General features: G+C 47.0%; 2 protein-coding genes across 3 annotated transcripts in view; both read right to left on the bottom strand.

Annotated features, from left to right (window-relative positions):
- Positions 1 to 315: 315 nt before the first annotated feature.
- Positions 316 to 25,047, bottom strand: Tars2 (threonyl-tRNA synthetase 2, mitochondrial). Of its 2 annotated transcripts, XM_040752216.1 has the most exons (21): positions 24,910 to 25,047; positions 17,558 to 17,742; positions 16,316 to 16,377; positions 16,014 to 16,182; positions 15,592 to 15,788; positions 13,324 to 13,447; positions 12,431 to 12,555; positions 11,488 to 11,605; positions 11,342 to 11,406; positions 11,008 to 11,086; positions 9,511 to 9,657; positions 9,072 to 9,170; positions 8,479 to 8,696; positions 7,626 to 7,788; positions 7,093 to 7,230; positions 6,840 to 6,917; positions 3,321 to 3,421; positions 3,072 to 3,173; positions 2,861 to 2,933; positions 1,620 to 1,734; positions 316 to 642 (listed from the first exon to the last, which is right to left on the bottom strand). In XM_040752216.1, the coding sequence occupies exons 4-21, from the start codon at positions 16,092 to 16,094 to the stop codon at positions 494 to 496; spliced, it is 2,172 nt and encodes a 723-aa protein (XP_040608150.1). In that variant the 5' UTR covers positions 16,095 to 16,182; positions 16,316 to 16,377; positions 17,558 to 17,742; positions 24,910 to 25,047; the 3' UTR covers positions 316 to 493. The 2 variants fall into 2 exon arrangements, with proteins under 2 accessions (XP_040608150.1, XP_021091101.1); XM_021235442.2 differs by having other exon boundaries at positions 16,014 to 16,377.
- Positions 21,220 to 25,677, bottom strand: part of Rprd2 (regulation of nuclear pre-mRNA domain containing 2) — a 57,740-nt gene continuing 53,282 nt past the window's right edge. Inside the window, 1 exon segment of the mRNA XM_040752214.1 lies at positions 21,220 to 25,676. Within this exon segment, the coding sequence (XP_040608148.1) occupies positions 24,903 to 25,676 (774 nt within the window). The 3' untranslated portion in view covers positions 21,220 to 24,902.

Below are 25,677 nucleotides of genomic sequence, written 5' to 3'. Positions count from 1 at the left end.
GAGCCTCCTTGGAAGACTGGGAGTAATGGAGGTGATGGGAGTGAGCATTCGCATGACTCCAAAGCTGATGCAGAGAAGCATGGAGCAAGTTGATATATGAATCCTTAATCTGGATACTATCCTCTGTAGAGAAGGATCTCACAGCCTCCTCAATGGCAGTGGGGAAATGGCACTGAGGGTTTTGAGTTACTCAAGGGTGGGGGAATGGCTGCCTCAGGCAGTTCCTCAGTATCTCTTTTCCTCAACCTTGGGGCAAGAGGAACACAAGACAACGCATGAGCCCCTTCCCATTCTGAGTCAGATGAAGACACAGGCTCGGCTTCAAGTTTATTTTTTATTCTCCTCCGATATAAACAGCATTCCTTCCTGTACAGAGCCCCCCAAACCAAGTGCATTTCCAGGAAAGCTGTCTGGAGTCTGGGACATTCTGGGCTCCCATGGCAAGGGCCAGGTAGCTCTCATGAGTCTATGCCTCCCGCAGCAGTGAACATACTCAGAACATTTCTTCAGCATTGGGGACCCTGGCATTCTGTAACTCCAGCAGCCTCTGCACAGCCTCGGCCAAGCCTCGCTCCCCCAGCTGTCGGTTCTCTCGAGTCCGGACGTTCACCGTTCTCCTATTCTGCTCTCTCTGGCCAACCACTGCAGGAAGAGGAAAGGACTGCAAACCCAGGAGGAATCACCCCATGCAGGATTTCCTTTTGCTTTGCAGAAACTTCAGAGTCCTGCACCTTTAGGCAGGGTAGGAGCAGAGCCCAGACATGGCTTAAAGAAGTCCACATCTAGTTGTGCCTGCCCTGCCGCCGTCCATTCTGAGGAGAAAAGGGAATGGTCCAGGCTCCACTCCTCTTACCATCACAGGAAACCAGGGCTGGAGAGTCAAACAGATGGAGAGCCACACACAAAGAGAAACACGTGCATGTGACCTGGGGAGGGTACAACACAGGAAGGGAAAACGGGGAGGGGGGGAGGGGAGGGAGGGACTGTGGCACAGCTTGCTCTTAGTGTGGGTCAGACAACTGGCCTCTGTGATTCCCAGTCAGGCGGTCTGGCTGGGAGCTTCTGCTTCTTGCCTTCAGAAACCCAACAGCCAGGAGCCACTTCCTTCCTTAAGGCCTTTCTTGTCCCCCAGAGCTGCCTCCACCACAACAATAAACAAGGCTAATTCATTAATGCCTGCATTGGTTTTCGGTGTTGGGATCAAACTCACGCTCCAGAGCTCCAGCCCGGCTCTTGGTTTATTGACAGCCCTGCTATATATAGCCCAAACCAGCTTCAAACTGCTGATCCTGCCGCATCACCCCCCCAAATCCTGGGATTACAGGTGTGCCTACCATGCCTGGCTTCAGTCAATGTCTTTCTACCCCTGTGCTGTCCCTTTCTGATGTTGGCTTGGTTCATTAACAGAAACATCCTAGGGTAGGGTTAATGAGAAGCAAACTGTTCTGAGGGATGGAAGAAGTGTGGGAAGGAGCAATGGAAGGGAGGCAGATTAGTCAGGCTCCCACCCAGCCCAGGTAATGAGCCCCAATTAATCCAGTGTACACAGTCAAACAATAGACTTAATACAGAGAATGCAGAGCCTGGGGCTTTGAGGTCCAAAGATAACCTTCTCTTACCAAATTGAAAATTGTAGTAGGCAAGCTGGGCCCGGCGGACTCTCCTGCTGAGGGTTAATCCAGAGTCAGCATCGAGGTCACTGACAAGCCCTGCAGCCTGTAGGCATTGTTGTACCTGGAACATAGGCTTTGTGATGAGTAAACTACTTTTTTCTTTTTGAGACAGGGTTTCTCTGTGTATCTCTGGCTGTCCTGGAACTCACTCTGTAGACCAGGCTGGCCCTCGGCTCGCCTGCCTTTGCCTCCTGAGTACTGGGATCAAAGATGTGGCACCATCACTCAGCTGGTGATGAGTGAACTTCAAGGTAAGCGTGAGCTACGACCGCTGGCCTCTGTCCTTCCTCAGTCGCTCTCGTCTCCCACCTCGGTGCTCCCAGGTGTTGGCCGACTCTTCTGAGACAGAGGCCTCTTTCCATCCCTGATCCAGAGCTCCTTGTGAGCTTCTCACTGAATCAACTCAATTATTCTCTGGGCTCTGCTTGCTGTTAGGCACCCACTGTCCCAACCAGCTGTCTAACTAACTTTAGTACTTTCCATATTCTTAATCTCCTTAAAAGACAACTTCATAGCCCTGTGGTGATGGCGCACACCTTTAATCCCAGCACTCGGGAGGCAGAGGCAGGAGGATCTCTGTGAGTTCAAGACCAGCCTGGTCTACAAGAGCGAGTTCCAGGACAGCCTCCAAAGCCACAGAGACACCCTGTCTTGAAAAACAAAACAAAACGACAACAACAAAAAAGACAACTTCACGCAGCTCAGGCTATGGACCCATGGGTGAACATGGACTTTTCGGATGCTTAGGATTGTAGGCATGCACCTGGCTGGTGAGCTGGAAACTCCCGCGGCTCTGTGCATAGCAGCTGTATATGCTGCCGACTGAACTACATCCCTAGGCCGCACCTCTAACTTCTGGAAAAGGGTCTCACTATCAAGCCCAGGCTGGACTCAAACTTGTGACCCTTCTGCCTCAGCTTCTCAAGTACTGGTGCTAATGTGCTACTACTCCTGGCCATCAATTCTCTTTAGAAAGGAAAACTAAACCAACATAGTTGTGCTTTGTTGGCAATATTAAGCATCTATTAATCTGTTTTTCACACATCTGTACAAGGCAGGAATTGGCTTTGTTTCTGAGATACAGAATGTTCAGCACGCATGACAGCTGCCACTCAGGCCTTTCCTGACCAATGGGGTCAGATGCCCGACTGTTTCTGTGTCTGCTCTTCCCCTTGCCCTCAACTCACCTGCCTGGCATATTCCTCCTGCTCTGCTCCCACAGGGATGACTACCACCTGCAGCGGGGACAACCACAGGGGCCTGTTGGGAAGATACGGGAAGAAATTATTCATTGACTGTAGGGAGATCTGAGAAGGAAATACACAGGATAAGATCAAGACCTAAGGCATGAACTATGTGGCTGGAGAGAAGGACGGAACTCTTGTGTCAATGACTCACCATTTCCCCCCACAGCTTTCCGCCAGTACTCCCAACATCCTTTCCACAGAACCAAGCACTGCGCGGTGGATAAGGACTGGATGCTCCAGGGCCCCCAGCTGCCTTGGAGGGGAAAGGGGAAGGAATGGAATGCTGAAGTGCCACAAACTGAGCATCCTAAATCCCTTTCCAGTTATCAAGAAACATCTGGGATGGGGTAGGGTGTGGGGGTTGGGCAGAAGCAGAAAGGGCTGAGGCAGGGTTCTATACCCCTTGTACTGTAAGTTAAATCTCAGTGGCAGCTGGAAGTCAAGCTGGATTGTTCCGCATTGATGGGGCCGACCCAGGGCATCATGGAGGTGCACATCAATCTAGGGAAGAAAGAAGGGAGAGGTGAGAGAAATCAGACCCAATAGCTTCCAAGACCCTCACAGCTGTCTCTTCTACTACCATGTCACAGGTTATATGGAGCGCTGACTCTGATGGCCAGTACTCCTCCCCTCCTGCCCTTCCCCACGTCTCCATCTTAGAGACCTACACCCATATCTTGTCATCTCCCCAGGGGCCACACTTGAGTCCACTCTCGATCTGATGACTCTCACGGCCGCTGCTCGTGTCACTGAACCTGCGGCTCCTTTGCTCACCGTAGGCCCATCTCCCGCTCACCACTCCACTCAGCTGAGATCTTTTCTAGTTCCCTTCATTTCCGCTGTTGTTTTGCTGTCTGATCAATATGGCCAATCCTGCCCACTTAGTCTTCTATTCCCCTAACTCCTCAGCTTTACAGAAGAACTGCTCGGCGCCACCTAACATGTCACATGCCAAAGCAGAGACTGATGCCACTATGGAAGCTAGTTTCGAGATTCTGCTGGTCTCCTGCAAGCCCTCGGCTGCCCTGATCAGCATTTGATCTTTTGCCTTATTCTCCTTAGGGATTTTCAAATTCTTTCTTCTCTCGGCCACACGGTTTTTTGTTTTGTTTTTTTGAGACAGGGTTTCTCTGTGGCTTTGGAGCCTGTCCTGGAACTTGCTCTGTAGACAAGGCTGGCCCCAAATTGAGAGATCTATCTGCCTCTGCCTCCCTAATGTTGAGATTAAAGGCATGCGCCACCAATGCCAGGTTTCTTTTTTCATGTGTGTATGCCTGTGTATACACACGTGTGCACGAGGCTAGAGAAGCTTACCCTGGTCTTCTACTGTTCTCTGGCCTCATTCCCTTGAGGCAGTGTAATGGTTAATGTCAACTGTCAACTTGACCGGGCCTAGACTCACCTAGGAGCTGGGCTTCTGAGTATGCATGTCAGGGACTGTGTTGCTTAGGTTGACTGTGGGCATTCCCTGTGAGGGGTCCTGGAGTTCAGGACTGGGTCCATCCCTGCTCTCTGTTCTTGACTGTGGTGCAGTGAGAACAGGTGCTTCACCAGGACTATACCCTGAACTGTGAGCCAGGATCCCCCCTTTCTCCCTTAAGTTATTTTATCAGAGTGTCTGATCACAGACAGCACAGGAAAAGAGCCTAAGATAGAAGGGCCTCTCCCTGAGCCTGGAGTGTGCCCTGTCACTGTGTCCGCCGCCCGCAGACCAGCAGCTAGCACACCCCAGTGATGGTCCTATCTCCACGGGCCACAACACTAGGGTTAGAGGCACTGAGGAGACCATAGCTAGCTGAAGTGTGTGCTGGGTTCCAAGCTCAGGCCCTCATGATTGTACAGCAAGCCCTCTAACTCAGAACCATCTCTTCAGCCCCCTTTTAATGAAACAGTACCTTAACAAAATTCAAAGTTTATCACTGACTGCTAACTCTATAGCCTGGGTGCACTGTTTAACTTTTTGAATTTCTTAGTAGCAAAAAGAATAGTCCTATGCCCCCCTCACTTAAGTGCCTCTGACTTAAAAATTAAAAAAAATTTTTTGGGGGGGTGGGAGTGAGAATTGTGGTTGGGATGTAAAATGAAATTTAAAAAAATTTTTTCCAAGAGTTATTATGTTTAGCCAGGCATGGCACACGTCTTTAAAAAGAGCACTCAGAAGGCAAGTGGATCTCTGAGTTCAAGGTTAGCCTGGTCTTCAGAGCTAGTTACAGGACAACCAGGATTACACAAAGAAACCCTGCCTCCAAAAAAGCTACCAACAAAAAAAGATTTATGATTATCTGTGTGCCTGTGTAGTGAATGCCATTTGTGTTTGTGTGACCGTGGAGGCTGGCACTGTAGTTTGGCAGTTATGAGCTGCCTGACAGGGGCAGCAAACCCAGGTCCTCTGCAGGTGACACTGAGCACTGAGCCACCACCAGGCCCAACTCTGGTTGTTGTTGTTGTTTTGTGGGTTGCTTTTTGTTTTTGTTTTTTGGGACAGGGTCTCACTGTGTAGCCCCGAACCCACAGAGATCTGCTAGCATCCACCTCTCAAGATTTAGTGTTGGGATTATGGTGCGCACGCACTGTACCATCAGATCAGGTCCCCAACTCTTCGGAATTTTAAATTTTCTTGTTTTTCAAGACAGGGTTTCTCTGGGTAATAGCCCTGGCCATTGTGGAACTTGTATTTTAGACCAGGCTTTGAACACACTGAGATCTGCCTGCCTGTGCCTCCCGAGTGCTGGGATTAAAGGTATGCACCACCACCACCCGACTTAGATAAACCTTAAGAACTGGAGTTATAAATGTACGATTGTGAGCCAACAAACGGGTGTTTGGAACTGTACTCAGATTCACTGCAAAAGCAGCAAGGGCTTTTAATTGCTGAGCAATCTTCCCAATCCCCAGAAATAAATAAATATTTAAAAAGAGCAATACAAACAAACAAACAAAAAACTGTAAAAACAAAACTAAACAAACCCAATATCCAAGCTGGGTGTGGTGGAGCACACATGTAATCCTGGCCCTGGGAAGCAGAGGCAGGATGTTGAGTTGGAGGGCAGACACATAAACAGTTCCAACCAGGCCAGGCAGTGATGTCGCATACTTTTAATCCCACCACTTGGGAAGCAGAGGCAAGCTAATCTCTGAGTTTGAGGGCAGACTGGTCTACAGAGTGAGTTCTAGGGCAGCCAGCGCTACAGAGAAGCCCTGTCTTGAAAAAAACAAAACAAAACAAAAAAACTAAAAATAAGCAAATAAATAAAGTTCCAAAGCAATCTGTGCTCACATGAGAGCACCCAAGAAAGCAAAACTCGAAAGGTAGCCTCGCTGCCTTGTCTTTTTTCTTGTGGTGCTGGGGATCATGTCCAGGGCCTCTGCAACTTGTGTCAAATTGTTCTATCACTGAACCTTATTCCTACTGACCTGGTTTTGAGATTAGGTCTTTTTTGCTACCCTGGCTGGCCTCAAATTCCAGGGCTCAAGCGATCCTTCCTGAACCTCCCAAGTACTTGCAATTACAGCTTAGTGTCCACAGCAGACTCCTAACAGCCTTTGTGTTCAGTTCAGCAGACACACACCAAGTCTTTTCTGCCCTATGCTTTTCATTTCTTCTAACCTGCTATGTGGATTTATACCCCATCCTCCAACCTCTGCCTACACCATTCCCTCCCAGAGAGAGGTCTTCATGAGTAGACTGGAAACGGATTCCTATAGGAGGTCTACGCCCATGGCACTGTCACAGTAGCTGTACGTCTCAGGTCCACTGGGCTGACAGGGCCTATTTACCTACCACAGCCTTCATGAAACTCACACAGGGCAGAAGTGTACTGTTCTACTTTATATCCTACACAAGTTTTAAAACAGTTCTTTGTAGATACAACTTAAACAAGGAGACTAAATACAACTCTTAAGTGTAGTTCCAGCTTGCCTTAGGTCCATAGAAAGCGCCATCTCCAGGGTTAAGGTCCCAGGGTTCTCCAAATTCCTCCAAGGCTTGTTGCAGGACCTTAGAGAGAACAAGATGACAAGAGTATGCAGGAAACTGATGAGCAAGATACCCTGCTGGTCCATGAGAACGGACACCCACACCTTTGCCTTCACCTGAAAATCTTGGCTACCTTATCCCCTCCCTCTCCACTGTAGCCATGTTTATCTGCTTTGCTGCCCTTTCTCCTACTCACCTGCTCAGCCTGGTCCCACAGGTGAGGCTCCCCTAGGAAGCCAGATGGCCGGGTAGATAAAGCCAAGTGGAAAGAAAAACCAAGAACAGCATAAACAGATCGGAGAAAATCAAGGCAGTCTCGGATCTCTGCTTCCAACTAGAGACAGGAAGTTGGGATGTCAGTTGTAGGCCAACTAGAAATCTGAGGTGGATGGGTAGTTTTGGGGAAAATGGAGACAGGGTGGGAAAGGGGACCCAACACACAAGTCAGGACCAGAGGGACAGCTATACTACAGATAAGAAGGCAACTGGGGCCTGTAGATGCAGCTTGGTTGGTATAAAGCCTGGCTAGTGTGCATGAAGCCCTAGGCTTGATTCCTAGATAAATCAAGCATGGTAGCACACACCAGCAATCCCAGCACTCAAAGGCAGGAGGACTAGATTCAAGGTCACCCTCAGCTACATAGTACATTTGAAACTACATAAGACCCTGTGTTGTGTTACATTTAAAAGGCAAAGGAAGTCGACCCTTTGAAGAGCAAGGAAAGCCACCTGATTTGGTGCACAGAAGATGTGAGCATCATCCTGTTGGAAGCGCCACAGGCGTGTTAATCCTCCCAGACTGCCAGAGGCCTCAGCACGATGCAGGACTCCAAAATCAGCCAGTCGCACAGGCAGTTCCCGCCAGGATCTGGGCCGGTGGGCAAACATCAGGCTGAGATTGGGATGGGAAGGGGTTAGGGCCAAAGGGAAAAGGGGCCATGGCCAACTGTTACTTTTCCTACTAGGCTCATTTCCTTTGAGACAAGGTCTTAGTATGTAGCCCTGGCTTACTTTGCTATGTAGCCTAGGCTGGCCTTAGACTCACGATCTTTCTGTCTTTGCCTCCCCAGATCTGAGCTTACAGCTGTGTGCCACCATGCAGTACCAGTGACCACTCTCTCTTGGCACACACTCCCACTGAATCCTGCCAATCCTATCATTAGTGTCAGGTCAAAGGTCAGATTCTAGCAGTGGAGACAGCACAAGCCTTTAATACCACCATGCAGAGACAAGTTTGAGGCCAGCCTGGTCTACATACTGAGTATGGGGTCAGCTGGAGCTGCACAGAGAGACCCTGTCTAGAAAAAAAAAGTTAAACTCTTAGTCACACAAGAGCAGGTATTATTTACTGTGCCTATATTCTGTGATGGGTACAGAGCCTTGATATAGCCTAATGAAACAAGGGCCCAAGAAATGGAATAATTTCCCAAAATTCACTTGGCTAAACTTGAATCCACTGGAGGTAGATTCAAGACCCAAATCAGATGCCCCAATATTCTTTCCAAGGTACTTTTACTACTTTACATTTTGTGACTGTCACCCCAGGCCCAGGTGGAGCCAGGTTTCCAAGGTCTCAACTCACCAGTGTGCAGGACAATTCATGGGCTTGAGAGCAAGTGTGTCTTTGGGACACCTGGCACGGGGGTCACTCTGAGAGATGTCGGGACCATTAGTGCCTGGGGGCTTCAGGGAAAACATGTCTGCCCTATAATGCTCCCAATGCCCTGACTGTTCCCAGAGTTTTGTAGAAAACAGCGTGGGAGTTTTCACCTCTGAGAAACCACGGTGGGCGTACTCAGCCTGCAAAGGTGGATACAGACACCAAAAGTCAATGTAACTGGAAGGAGAGGAGACAGAGCTTTGTGATTCTCTTGGGAACTCAGACCATGCTGACCACAGCCACAAGCTATTAAATGGCATTCTGGCTCTCCAAGCTGCTTCACTGTAGAGCACACCACAGCAACACCTTGTTACAAGTCACCAGTTACATAACGCCTGTGTTCGTTTCCTCTGACACAGCGCCTTGCTGTGACCCAGCCGTCCTCAAACTCATGATCCTTCTGCCTTACTCTTTTGTGCTGGGACTACAGTGTGTGCCAGCACGCTTGAGCCAAATTCAAACACCTCGGTTTACTCTAGGCCCCATCCTTTCCCCTGCACACGTGCCCTGCTTACCCTGATGAAAGTCACCAGGGCATTATAGACTCTTGTCCCTCGTGGCAGGAAAAAGCAGCTCCCAGGGCTCAGTTCATGGAAGAAGAAGAGCTCCTGTTCCTGGGGAAAGGATATTACGTGTCAATCAAGAGGGGAGGGTTTTGGAACTAAAGATGCAAATGACAGAGCTGCCCCCCTGCATTAGCTGAACCTCTGGGCAAATTCACAATCACATTCTTTGGCCAGATGTGGTTGTATGGCCTGTAATCCCAGTACTTGGGATGTAGAGGCAGCAGGGTTAGGTGTTTGGCTATAGCAGAAAGACAGCCCAGGCTACATGAGACCCTGTCTTAAAACATCAAAGCCGAACACCACTTAAGACAAAGCAACCGCACAAGCCCACATCGCAATCCTTCCCCTTCCACCCTCCGCGCCGTGTCCCCACCCCTGAGCTCCGTACCTTCCCGATGCGCCTGTGGTCTCGGAGCAATGCCACCTCCCGCTGTTCTTCCCAGGCCCTCAGTAACTCTGTGCTGGGGAAAGAAATGCCTGACACTCTCTGCAGTGTCTCTGGAGCTGCTGGGGACCTCCATGAGGCCGAGGAGTTCTGTGAGAGGGCAGAGGGACGGAAGTGAAGAGTACTGGAGGCACTGGCCTTTTTTTCTTTTTTTTCTTTTTTTTTTTTTGGTTTTTTGAGACAGGGTTTCTCTGTATTGTTTTGGAGGCTGTCCTGGAACTTGCTCTGTAGACCAGGCAGGTCTTGAACTCACAGAGATCCAGCTGCCTCTGCCTCCCGAGTGCTGGGATTAAAGGTATGCACCACCACCGCCCGACAGGCACTGTCCTTTCTGTCAGCCACTATGATGCTCTTGGTCCAGAGGTCACCACTTGAAGATCAGTCCACCCCTCATCACGTGCCCACCATCATCCCGGTAGGCTGCTCCCTTCATCCTTTGTATCCCCTGACTGTATCTTTTGTGCATTGTGGTCAGATGTGATCTCACACAGCCCACTTTTTCTCTGCACTCTCAATGCCCCACCAGCACCCCTATCTTTAGTTGTACCTCCTAACTAATGACTGCTTAGGAGAAAAACTAAACTATGGTCAAATGCCAGTCTGTCCGCCATTCCCTATTACTATGCTACTCAACCTTCCACACCCCATCCTACTCCTAGCCATATGAAATTCAAATGCCCCTGCTTGCTTTTTGACAGTAATAAGACCCTTTGCTGTTGTTTTTAAGACAGGGTCTCAGGTAGTCAAAGGTGACTTAAGACATGACACATTGCTCAAGGATAACCTTGAACTCCTAATCTTCCTGCCTCCATTTTCCAAGTGCTGGGATCACAAGCATGTACTAGCATGCCTGGGTTGAAAGAACTGACAATTTATAGCCTTTTCCTTAAACACTGTCTTCTGGGCTTGCTAGCAGGTTTGTTTCTATGGCATGGCTTTACCAGTGGTACAGGAATAGTCAGCCTTGTTTTATAGATAGCAACAACAGGTAAGGAGATTTGGCCTCATTAGTACCAGAATTTGATTGTGCATTTGGCTCAATTTTCAGGAGTTTTTTTCCACATGTCTGCCTGTCCCTTGTTACCTTCCACGACATCTAGGAAGAGCACTTCCATGGAAGGTATGCCCTCGCCTTGGTTGCTCTCCCTAGTATCTGCCAAACAGGAGCACCTGTCCCCTGGACATGGTCTTCTCCACGTACGCATGCCTTCCTCATATGACAATGTACAGCCCGCTCATGATCTTGCTTCATTTCCCTTAATCCAGAGCCAGACTAGGGAGTCTGAATTGAATTCTGAACCCTGCCATGAAACTTTAAGATTCCAGAATGGAGGAAACGGTCTTTCTCCCAGATTCCCTCATTAGCCATGAGGGCAGACAAGGGGCTTGGAGGAGGTCTCCATTCCACTCTGCAGCTCTCTCCTGACACACACAGCTCACCGTCAGCAGCTTCAGCACTCCGATCTGTCCCGTGTGCCGAAGATGGGGTCCTCGGCAAAGGTCAACCGACATGCCACACCTGAGACAAAGAGGCTAGTTAGGGCTTCCCAGGGTCTCCTGCTTACTTTTCTCCCTTTCAAGGCCTTCAACTGACAGACGAGGCGTTAAGGAAGAAACTGTTTTGCTGACAGAGACAGCAATGACAGATAAAAGCAAATTCCTCTTCCCGAGTCTTTTTCTAGAGCAATACAGATTATCTGCCATCACTCTTCCTTTACCCCAGTTGGGGCCTCTGCACAGCTTCCCTGTTTCCTTCGCTCTTGACAAGGCTCACCCATACACTGTTGCTGTTGGGCCAGTCACTTTCTCCTCGATCAGATGGAGCTTGAAATGGTTATCCTAGATGAAGGCAGAAAGGGCCATGAAGCCACAAGGACATCCTGGACGTGATCCAATTTCTCTTGTGCACTGCCAACTCACCTTGAAGAGCTGCCGGAGCTGATCCCGAGAAACCTCCAGCCTCCGGAAAGGTTGAGCAGCAGCTATGATCTCCTGGCAAATCCGCTCTAAAACGGGCAACTCTGAGCTTCGGACTGTCCTGGAAAAGGGAATTTGTGGACTTGCTTCTTCAGAGACAACCCCTGAGTGATGGCACATTAGCTAGGGAGTAAAATTCTTCTCTTTGACATAGAAATGTATAATTACTGGCAAAGAAAAACTCAGAAAATACAAACAGGAAATTAAGTATAGTTTTTGTTTTTCAAGATAGGGTTTCTCTGTGTAGCCCTGGCTGTCCTAGAACTCATTCTGTAGACCAGGCTGGCCTTGAACTCACAGAGATTCATCTACCTCTGCCTCCTGAGTGCTGGGATTAAAGGCGTGCGCCATTACACCAGTGTATGGAAATTGAGATTGAGAGATTCATCTACCTCTGCCTCCTGAGTGCTGGGATTAAAGGCGTGCGCCATTACACCAGTGTATGGAAATTGAGATTGAGAGATTCATCTACCTCTGCCTCCTGAGTGCTGGGATTAAAGGCGTGCGCCATTACACCAGTGTATGGAAATTGAGATTGAACCCTAGGCCCATGCTCATGCTAGGCAAGCACTCTACAGGCAAGGCAGGAGGGCCATGAGCTCAAGACCAGCCTGAACTATAAAATGAGACAGGGAGAAAGGGAGGAAGGAAAGGAAGGGGAGAGGGGGCAAACAGAGTGTGTGAGCCTGATGAACAAAATTACAACTGTAATAAGTTCATGAGGATTTGAAGAGGTGAGTTTCATCAGGATTAGAAGAGAAACCTCCTGGAGAAGGGATGTCAATCTCTGGTTGACACCGAGACCTCTTCCAGCTTCTCTAAACTGAACTTGCCCTAAGACCCTGGAAACCACCCCAGAACCAATCTTCTTCCATGGACTGCTTACCGCTCTTTTCCCAGGAAGAAGTCATGGTAAAAGCCAGATTCCGTACTTGGACCTCGGCAGAGAACAGCACCCATTTGTTGCTCAGCGGCTGCACCCAGAACATGGGCACTAGAGTGCCAGAGTACCTGAGTCACAAGAACACAGTGAGCTCACAACTGCTCACGTGAGCCCCAGCTCTAGTGCCAGAGTACCTGAGTCACAAGAACAGTGAGCTCACAACTGCTCACGTGAGCCCCAGCTCTCTCGATTTCCTCAGAGCTGGCTGAGAAGCTGCTGTGCTTGTGACAAGACTGACAGCTACAAAATGGATCATGGAGTTCTAAGGATGACTTCTACACAGTAAAAGGTTGTCTTCAATGGGGCGCTAGAGAAATGCTCCAAAGGTTAAGAACACTTGTTCCTGCAGAGGACCCAGGTTTGGTTCCCAGCACCCATATCAGGTAGCTTACAACCACCTATACAATTGTGACTTCAGGGGATCTGACACCCTCTTCTAGACAACACGGGCATCAGGCACACATGTAGACACACAGATACAGGCACTGATGTTTACACAAAAAAATAAAAATCTCTAAAGAAAGCAGAGAGTCAATGCTGTTTTTTCTTCTGCTGAATAGACGTGTGTTTCCTGAACCAGGGTTACAGAAGGAGGCGCTGGCCTCTTTCCTGCTCCTGTAAGCGATAGAGCTTTACTATACCACTACTAACAAAGAATGTGGTTCTAACTGGCTGTGCTGCTGTGCACATGTACCTGCTCCCCCTACACACACACACACAAGGCTATGATTGGAGGTTAAACTTGGACTACAAGGAAGGAAAGAAAGAAGGAAGTAAGGAAGACAGACATCAGTTATCTAATTAGGTTCTATACTTGCTATACGGAAGAAACTTACCGATTTGCCTTCTGGGGAATCAAACGTCAGGAATCTGAGGTGACAGTCTGTTTCCAAGGGTCGCTCTAGATCATAAAGCTCTCCATTTACTTCAGCAGCTACTGCAGTGTCAGCCAGTGTTGAGCTGCATCAGTGGGAGGGCATCAGGGATGAAGAAAAGTGAGGGCTACAGTCCACAAGGACAAGGAGCTGTGACACCCAGCAACTGTAAGCTGGCCAAGTGGAAATAAGCTTTCAAAACAACAAAACCTACTATTCCTTTTCCCAATGGATGAAGAAGGGCAGGCAGAGACTCTGAAGCTACAAAGATAAATCTTCAAGGAACTTCCCCACTTTTAAAGATAGGTCTTGGGGCTGGAGAGATGGCTCAGTGGTTAAGAGCATTGGCTGCTCTTCCAGAGGACCCAGGTTCAATTCCAGCACCCATATGGCAGTCCACAACTGTCTACAACTCCAGTTCAGGGGATCTGACACCTTCATACCAACACACATAAAATACATTACTTTAAAAAAGAAAAAGGAGCCGGGCGTTGGTGGCGCACGCCTTTAATCCCAGCACTTGGGAGGTAGAGGCAGGCGGATCTCCGTGAGTTCGAGGCCAGCCTGGTCTACAGAGTGAGTTCCAGGACAGCCTCCAAAGCCACAGAGAAACCCTGTCTCGAAAAACCAAAAAAAAAAAAAAAAAAAAAAAAAAAAAGGAAAGATAGGTCTTAGTTATATGGCCCAGGCTGGCCTTGAATTCTGGATCTTTTGTCTCCACTTTCTGAATGCTAAGATTACAGGCCAGTGCCACCATGCTTGGCAAGAAAGGCTACCCAGGTATAGTGGCCCGCCCCTGTAATCCAGCATAAATTCAAGGCCAGCCAAGAATGAGACCGTCTTGATAAAGGGAGTGTGGAGTGCAGTCCTGATGAAACACCATGAGATTTGGCTGGGTCTCATCACTCTTCTGTGGCCAGAAAGTAAGAATGTTCTTTCTCACTTCCACTACAATTTAGCATGGCCTTGCCCTTCTCTCCATGAAACTTAAACATGGCTCCTTGCCCCCTTCTCTCCTCATTCTCTTCAGGCAGCTGGTAAGATTTATAGTTTTTTCCTTCCTTCTTTCTTTCCTTGTTTCCTTCCTCCCCCCTACCTCCCACTTTTTTTTTTTGAGACAGGGCTTCTCTGCATGGTCTTGGCTGTCCTAGAACTAGACCAGGCTGACCTCAAACTCACAGAGATCTACCTGCCTCTGCCTCCCGAGTGCTGGGATTAAAGGTTTTTTTTTTCTTTTAAAGTCAAATAAAACTGTCCTTGAACTTAGGAAAAAAAAGTATGAGTAGGATAAAACCTAACTTAGTCTTTAGAGTTCTTGCTTGGCATGCAAAGGATCTGGGTTTGATTCTCAGTCTTACATAAACTAGCAATGGTGGGGCATGCCTATAATCTCAGAACCCAGGACTTGGAGGCTGAAGGATCAGGATGTTTGTGAGATGGTAAGGGTGCTTGCTGTCAAGTCTGATGAACGGAGTTCAATCTCTGGACCCACAGAGGGAAAAAACTTACTCCTGAAAGTTGTTCTTCGACCTGCACACGTGCACACGTGTGGACATGCATGGGCACACATGCATGGACATTCAGACAGGGACACACGCATACACTAAGTGTAAATAAATAAATAAATAAATTTCTTTTTTGGAGACAGGATCTCTTTACACAGCCCAGGGTATCCCGGAACTCACAGTATCCACCAGGCTGGCCTAATACTGAGAGGTCCACCTGCCTCTGCCAACAAAAATTTTTTAAATTTTTTTTTTGTGGGGTATTCTCCCTTGGAAGCCATCAACCATGTTTTTAGAAACAGGCTCACTCATTGGCAAGGAGCTCCCCCAGGGAAGGCTGGCCAGGCTGCCTGTCTCTGCCTATCCACCACTTGGGTTACAATAACATGCCACCATACCTACCCTGTTTGTTTTTAAACTGAAACTACTATTTCATTTATTTATGGGGCACATGCTACAGTGTATGTGGAGGTCAGAGGACAATTTTCAGGAGTCAGTCCTCCACTTATGTGGGTTGCAGGAATTGAATTCAGGTCTCAGGCCCTTATGCTTGAGTGGCAATCACTTAAATGACTGAGTTAGTCCCCTCTCTCTGAGCAAAGACCACCTTTCTGATAGGAAACAAAGAAAAATAAAAACTTAGACAAACAAAGGAGTGCTTTCTTTTCCTGACCAGGTGCAGTGAAAATACTGGACAGAAAAAATAATTCTTTTAGCTTGATACCTGATCTGCTGGGCCAGCTGGTAAGGGGTAGTGTTCCACGCAACAGCATCTACCTTCTGGCCTTCAGGAAGTGATATCTTAATGGCCCGGGTGTTCTTCTGTGTCACCCTTGCTAACCTCTTCACCTGGGCGGCCCATAGCTCCTCAAAAAGGCCAAATCGCTCTGCCAACCAATGGGGAGGAGTAGGCACAGACGCCTGAAGAGAAAGGCACACATTAGGAGGTTATCTCGGGCCCGATTCCCAATACTCCGCAATGGGGGTAGGGGTTGTGGATGTCTAAGTAATGTTGATCCTAAGGGGACACTTAGGTTAGGGACTCATGGGGACAGCACACTTCCGAGTGGGCAGCAGGTTCTGGGGGAGGCTAGACAGTCTGCACCTGGGACTCTGCTGGGCTAGACGGTTGGGAGCTTTGCGTACCTCATGCACTGTGTGGAGCTCGCAGCGGCGGAACCCCGGGAGCGGGAGCCCGAGCCCGCGCCACCTCAGACAGACACCCATTCTACCTCAAGTCGGTGCTTCCATGCTCAGATAAACGCTTCTTCCTCACCAGACTCCTCATTGGCTTCTGAGTCAATACTTTCCCGTCCTATTGGATAAAATAGCCGCCACTCTGCTCGGGTACCACCCCCAGGAACTCCACCGAGGCACGTCCCACACACAGCAGCAGTTACTCTGGGAAAGGTTCCGGTTGACCGGAAGGTGGAAGTTGTTGCACACACCTGCAGCCCGATGCTCAAAAGCGGCAGGAAGGGGTGCAACTTTGAAGGCAGGGGCAGACCTCCTGAGGAAGAGTGAGAAAAAACAACAACACAGGAGTGAAGTTAGTCATTTTTCTTTAACCATTTCTTAAACATCCTTAAAGCAGGCAGGAAACAATAGCAAAGAATCTAGTGTAAATCCTGATGTCAAACTGTTTCTGTAATCCCAATTTTCTTATCAATAAAACAAGAATAAAAGTATCCGTTCCAGCTGGGTGGTGGTGGCACACTCCTTTAATCCCAGCATTTAGGAGGCTTAGGAGGCAGAGGAAGGCAGACCTCTGAGTTCGAGGCCAGCCTAGTCCAGGACAGTCAAGAGCTATTACACAGAGAAACCCTGTCTTGAGGGGGTAAAACAACGAATCCGTTCCCATTGTTGAGGTGCGTCTAATGTAAATACCTCAAGTCTCAGGGCTTGGTATATGGTAACGAGCACTAGCAGCAAGATGCTGTTAGTACCATTGGATATAACAACTCTAATAAGACTGGTTCAATCTGCCGGGCGGTGGTGGCGCATGCCTTTAATCCCAGCACCCGGTAGGCAGAGGCAGGCGGATCTCTGTGAGTTCGAGGCCGGGCTGGACCGATAGCCTCCAAAACAATACAGGGTTTCTTGTAAAAACCAAAAAAAAAAAAAAAGAAAAAAAAAAAAAAGACTGGTTAAATCTGCAGAGGCCATTCCATGGACCCTTCTTAGTCATGGTGGAGGGGCTTTACAAGACCTCTAGATGTGGTTTTTATTTTTCGTCATTGTTGTGGGGGTGTATGAAGTATCTCTGTGGGTGTGGACAGCACGATTGTGGAGGTCAGATGACGACTTTCTGGAGCTGCCCTTTCACCTTATGTGGGGTCTAGGGATCCAACTTGGGTTGCCAGGCCTTCACTGGTCCCAGGTATAAAATTTAAAAATCACAGAAGATAGCTTAAGGTCACACATTGCTGATGAATCTAAAGCTTGCAGTCTTACAGCATGCCAAGTTATTTCCCCACAGACGTCCTGATCACCTTACACTCTGCTCCTCCTCTCATTACTACCCCAGCCTTCATCTTCCTTATCCCTTCTTTTATCCTTCTCTAGGATACCTACTTAGCTGTCTTTCGTTATCTTTACACAGTAAAAACAGAAATATGATCAGATGATGGGAGAAGAATAAGGGAAGGTGAACTTGTTAGCACCTGTTGAGGTTCAATTAACCCCCTCACCTGGGGGTAGGGAAGTTTAGTCCATTTCCAGATTGCAGTGATGATAGGATCAAGGGGTCTTGTGGAAGAGTTGTCAGCAAAAAGTGCTTAACCTAGGCCTCCACAGAGACCCAAAGTTCTGTCTGGGGAGGGCAGCTGACTTGAGTCATAGGCCACTCTGGGGCTCCATCTTCTGATATGACATCCTGAAATACAAAGAAAGAGACAAGGCTAAGGGAGGAAGATTTTATGCTATGAATGTTCTTGTGGTCAGTACACAGTCAAGTGTTTTAACTAGCATTCAGAAAGCGGTGGCAATGGCAGACCAATATTTTCTTGTGGTGCTGTAGCAGAGGCAGGGTAGTGTCATATGCAGGCAACAAAATGGCAGGTGCTCAGTAAATAACCACTGAGTTAAATATGTACTGGTCACATCCTGACTGGAAATCATAGCTTTTGACACATTTTAAAAATTATTCCAGGGTCCTTCTCCTAGGATCACAGAGGGATGCCACCCTGTTTTGACAGCTCCGTACACTCATCCTTCAACATTGATTGTGTGCAACGTACTGGGCTGATGTTGATTGATCAGCTACCACATCATCACATATGTAATTTGTGTTGCAGTGGAGGAAGGAATGTTGTGTTATTCCCTCACCCATTGTAGCAAACCAAGCAGTTAAGGTCAATGCATTAATTATCGGCTCTTCTAGTATGTGCCTTGGCCCTGGGGAATTTTAAGTCTTTGGTCCACCTGAAAAACATCTCTACAACTTTTTTTTTTTTTTTTGCCCATCCCTCTCATTCCTGCCTGAATCCTGAGGTGCAGCACCATTCCGTAATTCCATCTCATTCCTAGAACCTGGTCAGTAGAGTTCTTATGCTCCCTTTAAACCATGAAAAATGATCCCAAGGTCAAGTCCTAGTCTGTCCAAACCTGCAGCCTGGGTTGCTCACACTGCCACAATGACTCTCTAAGGCCAGATTACTCATAATGGATCGTGCTTGGTACCATGGATTTGCTTCCTTTCCATTCCTGACACACATGACTCACACTTGTGACCAAAGAACACTTTTAGAGTGAAGAGGTACTTTCAAGAAAAAGTCAAGAAAGGTGATGTCTCCCAACTTGCCTCTATGGACAGGTTCAGAAAATGAGAGTGGTCCACAAAAGTACAAGAAACACCTACAATAAAGAATATTCTAGATCCTTAATCAAAATTTATTTTTCGAGACAGGGTTTCTCTGTGGCTCTGGAAGCTGTCCTGGAACTAGCTCTAGTAGACCAGGCTGATCTCAAACTCACAGAGACCGCCTGCCTCTGCCTCCCGAGTGCTAGGATTAAAGGCATGTACCACCACCGCCAGGCTCCTTAATCAAATTTTAGGAACTCAGATTTCTTCTACTCTTAGACTAGGCATCCTCAGTTGGCTGAAGTTTTGGTAAAGGAAGTTATTATCTTTATAGTTTTAAACAATTTACAACTATCTCCAATGAGTACTTTTCATTTATCGGGGTCAGTACATGGTCCTAAAATCCATTTTAGCTCTTAGAGGTAAATTCTGTTTATGGGCACCCAAAATGTGAAAAGTCTTTGCCACTTTTTCCTGGGTATACTGGGGCTGAGCCTCACAAATGAGAACTCTGCACTTCTTACAGCTCCAGCTCATCAAGCAAGTGCTGGGAAGTCAGGGTTGGATAAAGGTCTGACATGGGACCAGCTGCTTTATGTGAGGCTCATATAGGGCACAGGCTCAACCATATGAAAGAAGGGAACAAATGAGTGCTGTCAAAGTCCTTTCTTCCCATTCTCACAGATACTCCAAGAAAACTATGGAAAGCATCAGGTCCTTTATCCCACACATCAGTTGACAAAGGACTTTAGCATCTTACAAATACAGGAGAATACAATGAGATAAGCAAAAATTTTGAGAACCTTTAGTTTGCCATGAACCCAAACAAGTCCAGGGTAGACTGGGTTAGCCAACATCCTTCTGAGTCAAACGTGAACAGATGTGGCTTTTGTTTCTCAGTTGGCACTACAGATCTCCTTAGTGCCTCCACCCATAGATATTCACCTGCCTCGGTGAAAACAAAGAAAAAGGCAGAGAGGCAGGGATAGTTTAGTGCTTAGTATGTGTAAGGTCCTGAGTTCAATGCCAAGTGTGGGTACCCGTGCACACATGCGCGCACACACAAACAGAAAAAAAATCCAAACAAAATCCCAGCTCAATCCTCTTTGCTCCTGGCCCAGGGTCTTTCAAATGTTAAACAGCTCTACTGCAAATTAGCTTCCTCCCCAACCCCCGCAAAAAATAAAATAAAGCCAACTTTGTAACTAAGACAAGGTTTTCTTTTTTCGCAAGTACCTTAGATGTCTACTTTTATACCACACTTCTTCCTTTCCTTTAAGTTCTCCCCTTCTACACCAAACAGGATGTTTGTTTTAGAGACAGCTTCCAGGTGACTGTCTCGAAGCTTTGTCTTTACAGCCTGTGAGTTACTCCTCAGCAATTGTAACAGCAACTGATCAGACTTGTCTATAGTTACTCATAAGCAAGTATGAGAAACACCCTAATACCCCCAAACCCATTCTGATGATGTTACTAAGTCTACACACAAGAGGAGGTAACTCATTCCTGCTATGTAAGATTGGACAGAATAAAACAAGCTGGGGGAGTAGAAGCCATGTAGTTTTCAATAACATGCCCAGAGGCCAATGAGGAAGTCTTAAAAAAAACAAAAACAAAACAAACAAAAAAAAGGTGCTCCTTCAGGGGCAGAGCATTAGGTTGACCAATGGAGCTCTAGAGCTCCTAAGTGCAGACAAGGATGAATAGGCGAGCCAGATTCCAGAGTAGGTATAGTGGTACACCCTGGCAGCTGGGTGTGTCCCCTAGACTGCTGCCATTTCTGAGGTCTTATGACACATGGAGCTTCATGAAATCAGGGCTGCTATTCAAAGCCTTCTACCCTGCCAGTGACCCAAGCCTGGCCCAGATGAAGTGACTATCCCTTGTGATCCCTTTAAGGCAACATTCCATTTATTAAGCCTCATTGGGTTATGAAAAGGATGGAGTAAGAGAGAAGGGCTAAGTGTGGTTTCTGCATGACAGGCCAATCACCAATATGTGATGAAGGACGGATATAGTTGACCAGGACCTTTTCACATACATTCCCCCAATTCTATGCTGCTTTAAAAATGTTCTCTGAAGCCGGGTGTTGGTGGTGCACGCCTTTAATTCCAGCACTCATGAGGCAGAGGCAGGATGATCTCTGTGAGTTGAAGGCCAGCGTGATCTACAGACTGAGTTCCAGGACAACCTCCAAAGCAATAGAGAAACCCTGTCTCAAAAAAAACAAAACAAACAAAAAAGCTCTCTGAAGACTAGAGACATACTTCATTGGTAGGGTGCTTGCTTACAACACACAAACCATTGGTTTTATGCTCAGCGCTGCAAGCATAACAACCATAACAACCTTCTCTCTTGGTTCACAACTGTACAATATTTGGAAAACACACAATCTATACAGTATATCGCACTTCATTAGCAGTCACTCCCTCAGCACCTTGATCTTATCCCATAAGGCCATGAAGATCCTGGAGGTCCAGAGAAACTTCAGTGACCACAAGTGCACAAGTCAAAAGAGGACAGCTGGGAAAGTTCAATGTGAGGGGGAAGTTAACCACACAACAAAGAAAACCATTTTATTAAACAGGAAAACAAAATATTGGAGACAATTCCCCCCCAAAAGCTGGGAGAGCACAAGTGGCTATAGAGGAAACAGACGGTTGGTCTGCGGCACGTATGGCATGTGTTAGCACACACACCATTTTCTGTCCTTTCCACACACCCCAGGTGGAAAGCCAGTGCAGTGGCGTCTCCAGGGCTATCCCCAGCTTTTCTTTCTGCATTCTGTAGCCTGTTTCTCCTTTGGTCATGCGGCATCTTCGACGGAGGGAATTTAGCATCTATAACCACAGGTCTGTGCTACAAAGCTGCAGTTTGGCTCCTGGAGAAGAGAAGCTGTTTCTGTTTGCACTCACCAGAGAAGCCAGGGGCCCTTGTTCAAAGCTCCAGTCTCAAAGAAAAATATCAAACCTTTAGAACTAGTTATTTTATTAAATGATATTAATACACATTCCAAAAAGGGTTTCATTGTTGTTGTCGCTAAAGCATGTACTTGTTTTCCACACTGAACACGTGAGAATATCAATCCAACATATCTACTTTAAAAAAAAATCTTAACAGGTAACCCCACCAATTAAAAATATGGAGGTGGGGAGGGGGGAGCAGTAATTTACAGCCGCTTCAAAACCTAACAGCCGAAGCCTAACTGCATCAATAGGTAACAGGACTGAGTGGACACTCTGCAGTAAGAAAGCTGAGCCTATTCACATGGTCTAGACAGGCTTGCGTACCATACTGTCTGCTGTTTCTGGTATCAGAAAAGATAAAGGCCCTCCACTGCTCACAGCACCCTCCAGGGATCAAATCCAGTTCTGTTGACCTCAGTTTTGAGAGGGCAGAGAGGTGCAGGGAGGAGCTCCCATCTAAGCTTACTAGAGAATAAATTCTCAGAAAACCTTTAAGGATCCTATTTCTGGTCTAGCATCACTGAACTTTGTGTGGTACTAGTGTATTCATAGAATTCTTTGTCTGTGGTTTTACAGTGAGCACCAAGGACCTTAGTGACAACTACTCATTCTGCTTCATATGACTCATGTCCTTGCTAAGACACACTATGTTGTGCATTCTTTAAAAAATATCTTGTTTATTTTTTTTAACTCAGGGTGAAATACAAAAGTCAGAGCATGGTACGGAGTTTAAATCACAGACACAGAAAGAATAAAATCCCTTGTTTTTATCTTTATGAATACCAGAAATGTCTTTTGTTTCACTATATCACATATATACAGTTGTCTTCATTTACTATTGTAGACAGATTTCCTTAAAATATCTGACAGCATCATACAATCCTCACTTCCACCCTGAAACACACTGAAGATTTTGTGGCAAAAACAAACAAAAAATACCCCACAAAAACCCAACCCCCGTAAAGTCCACCCCTGAACTGGACAAAGTACTCCTGTCACAGATTGGCCACTATGCTTTTGAGGACGATTACGTTGCTGAACATTCCAGAAACCATTTTCCCGATACTCCCTTATTTTCTTAGAAAATCAAATGGTCAGAGAGCCTTTTCAAGTAAACAGTATGTTTAGCTTAAACAAGAGCGGTAGAAAGAATTCACATTCTTTTATTCTAGACTGAAAAACACCCCCACTTAATTTCTGGAAAAAAAAAGATCAATTCTGAAAGTCACAATTCCCTGACCCTCCCCCCATTCTGTCTGATGCTTTTTTTACTAAACAAATGTTTTACGACTCAGTATAACTATACTTCCTTTGCTTTGCTATGCTATATACCCAATTCCCTCCACAAGCTCATGGCATCAGGCATTTCTGTGGGAGAACTACAGGGCAGAGAGGCTTAGAAAGGGAAAAAAGAGGAACTGGCTCAAACTGGGAATGTGAATGAGGATGCTGTCTTGCTGCACGCTTACACAGAACACAGATCCCGATTAGGCTGGGCAGCTTTTCTTCTGAGATGTGGTTAGTTCTGAGATGAAGGACTGCCTGCGTGCTGCACTCTCCTCATATTTACTACCAAACTGAGGAATTCAAGTATTCCTTTACTTCCTTATGTCCTATCCTAACTTGCTACAATTCTTTCAAAAGCTCAACACATTGTTTTACTCACCTACCTGGAGATCATCAACATTTACCTTGGTGCAAAACACCAACAGAAACTGTAGTAAGCAGTATTTGCTTCCCAGACAAAGATAAAAGCACTCTAAGCACAGTGATTGTCTTTCCCCTAAGTATTAGATGCAGAAACACAAACCTTTTAGTGCAGGGAAGAAAGCTCTTCCCTCCACAGTAATGAGCCAGGCAAACATCTTATCAGCTGACATGGTGGGTAGGAGGTGGGCACTGAACAGATCAAGTTGCTATCTGCTGAGGGCCAACTCGGCTTCATCAGGATCCCACTCTCTCTGCAAAGATGGCCACCCACCTGTCTCTAAGTCATACCTACTGAGTAGCATGTAAGGACATCACTCATCTCCTTGGAAACAGTAAGACTAGGGGGTAAATACAGGACTGAGAAGGGGGAAATGCTTAAAGACAAAATATTTCCCTTTCTCTAATAGTTAATGTTTACAGAAAACCACCAGTGAGGCACCATAGTGAGTGTCTACTTACACATTTAAGAAGGCAGGGATATTTGACTTACACCTGTTTAACAATGTAGCCAGAATTAACGAGGAGAAAAAGTCAGGGAAAGTAGGGTCCAAGGGCTTAGAACAGATTGGTAGAATTATCCAAATGTTTCCTATTTCCTTTTTTACAAGGATAGCTGGTCACACAGCACCATTAAAGGATCCCTTCCCTAGCTTTACATTCTTAGTTTTAATATTGAAATTATTCATATTCAGCTTTTTTCATTGAAGGAAGAGACTTTTTTCTTTCTTTTTGGGACAAAGTTAAAGTGTCTGTATAGCTCAAGCTGACCTCAAACTTGCTGTTGTCTTGACCCCGCCTCCCAGCACTGGGGCTGTGGGTGTGTGTGCCACCACACCCATCAAGAGAAAACTTTCTACTACACACAATCAAGTTTGTACTGTCTCAGGTTCACTGCTTGGTAATAGTTCAGAGGAGGATGCTGAAAAAAACAAAAGATAAAGAACTCTGTTTCAACATGCCTTTAGAATAAAGCAAATACACCTGGCAGGCCCAAAATTGCACACATTTTGTCCTTTTGCAAACACCTCTTGGCCTTCAGCAGGGCAGAGAATTCAAAGAAGGTAGCCAGGCCAGTCACTGAAATTGCTTAGCTGGGGAGGAAGGAGACAGGGATCCTCCCACTACTATTGGTAAGGCCAAGTCCCAAATGACACCCAACATTTGCACATGTTATTACCTGTACTGACCGAAGTTTTATTTCAAATGTAAGTTATCTATCCAATAGATGAGATAAAATACTGTTTTCCTCCCACTCCCGAAACCCCCAGCCAAATGAAATGGCTTTGGTTATGTTTACCTTGGTTTTTTTTTTTTGTTTTTTGTTTTTTTTTTTAAGAAAGAAAAAAGAAAAACACAAACAACTTGGGAAAGGTCCTAAGTGCAGAGAGGAGTGGAAAATAGTAAATTGTTACCATGTATGTGTTTTGAATTTGGAAGGGAGGCCCTTCATTAATAAACAAACAAAAAAATCAAGAGAGGAAACAAATAAAAACAAGAAACCAAACTGCTACTTCCAATGCTCTCTAGACTGTTCAAAATGCTTTTCCCTGGTTTCCATCAGTACCTGGGAGGGAAGAATGGGCGTTTTGGTGCAAAGAACGGAGGGCCTCTAACAAAAGGTGGCCGGGGTCTCTTTAAACTGTGGAATGGATCTCTGCCGAGAAAAGCTTCCCTAGGCCGAAAGTCTGGCCGGGGACTCCGTAAAATCATACCACTCCGGCCGATGGTGTCTCTGTGTGCAGGAGCCAAGGGAAGGCCACTGCTGCTGGTGTTGCCTCCCCCACCTCCTCCAAGGGCAGGGCCCAAGTGCTCCAGAGGGTGGGAAGGCAGGCTCAGGCTCTCTCGTGCACGGCTAAGACCCGGGCCATTGAGGTCCCTGGGTCCTGTGAGAACCCCAAAATGCTCAGCCAGGGTCCCTTGAAGGAGGGAACTATGGTCCTTGGGAAAAACTGCCACAGGCCCAGTCACTCCATGCTCTGGCAGTGGTGGAGTTGGGAAAGGTACAACCCCAGAGTGGTCAACAGGGGGAGGAGGGGGTGGGGTAGCAAAGGGAACACCAGTCCCTCCGCTGCTGCTAAGTTCCCCAGGGGGCGGGGGAGGGGGTGGGGGAGGGAAAGGAACTCCGCTGTGCTCTCCTGGAGGAGGTGGGGGGGCAGCATGCGCCAGAGATGCCTCCTTTGTAAAGGGGTTCGAAAGATCCACAGAGGGCAGATGAGTGGGCGCCTCTCGAGAGAAGATACCACCGTGATCCTTAGGAGGGGCAGGTGGGGCAGACGATGGCCCCACTGGCTCTCTTTGAAAGGGTGTCCCATGTTCCAAGGGGGATGGGGGG

The sequence above is a fragment of the Mesocricetus auratus genome, unplaced genomic scaffold (genome assembly GCF_017639785.1).
Source record: "Mesocricetus auratus isolate SY011 unplaced genomic scaffold, BCM_Maur_2.0 Super-Scaffold_100009, whole genome shotgun sequence".
NCBI classification, from domain to species: domain Eukaryota; kingdom Metazoa; phylum Chordata; class Mammalia; order Rodentia; family Cricetidae; genus Mesocricetus; species Mesocricetus auratus.
The sequence above is the reverse complement of the archived record's forward strand: the minus strand, read 5'-3'. Positions and strand labels throughout refer to the sequence as shown.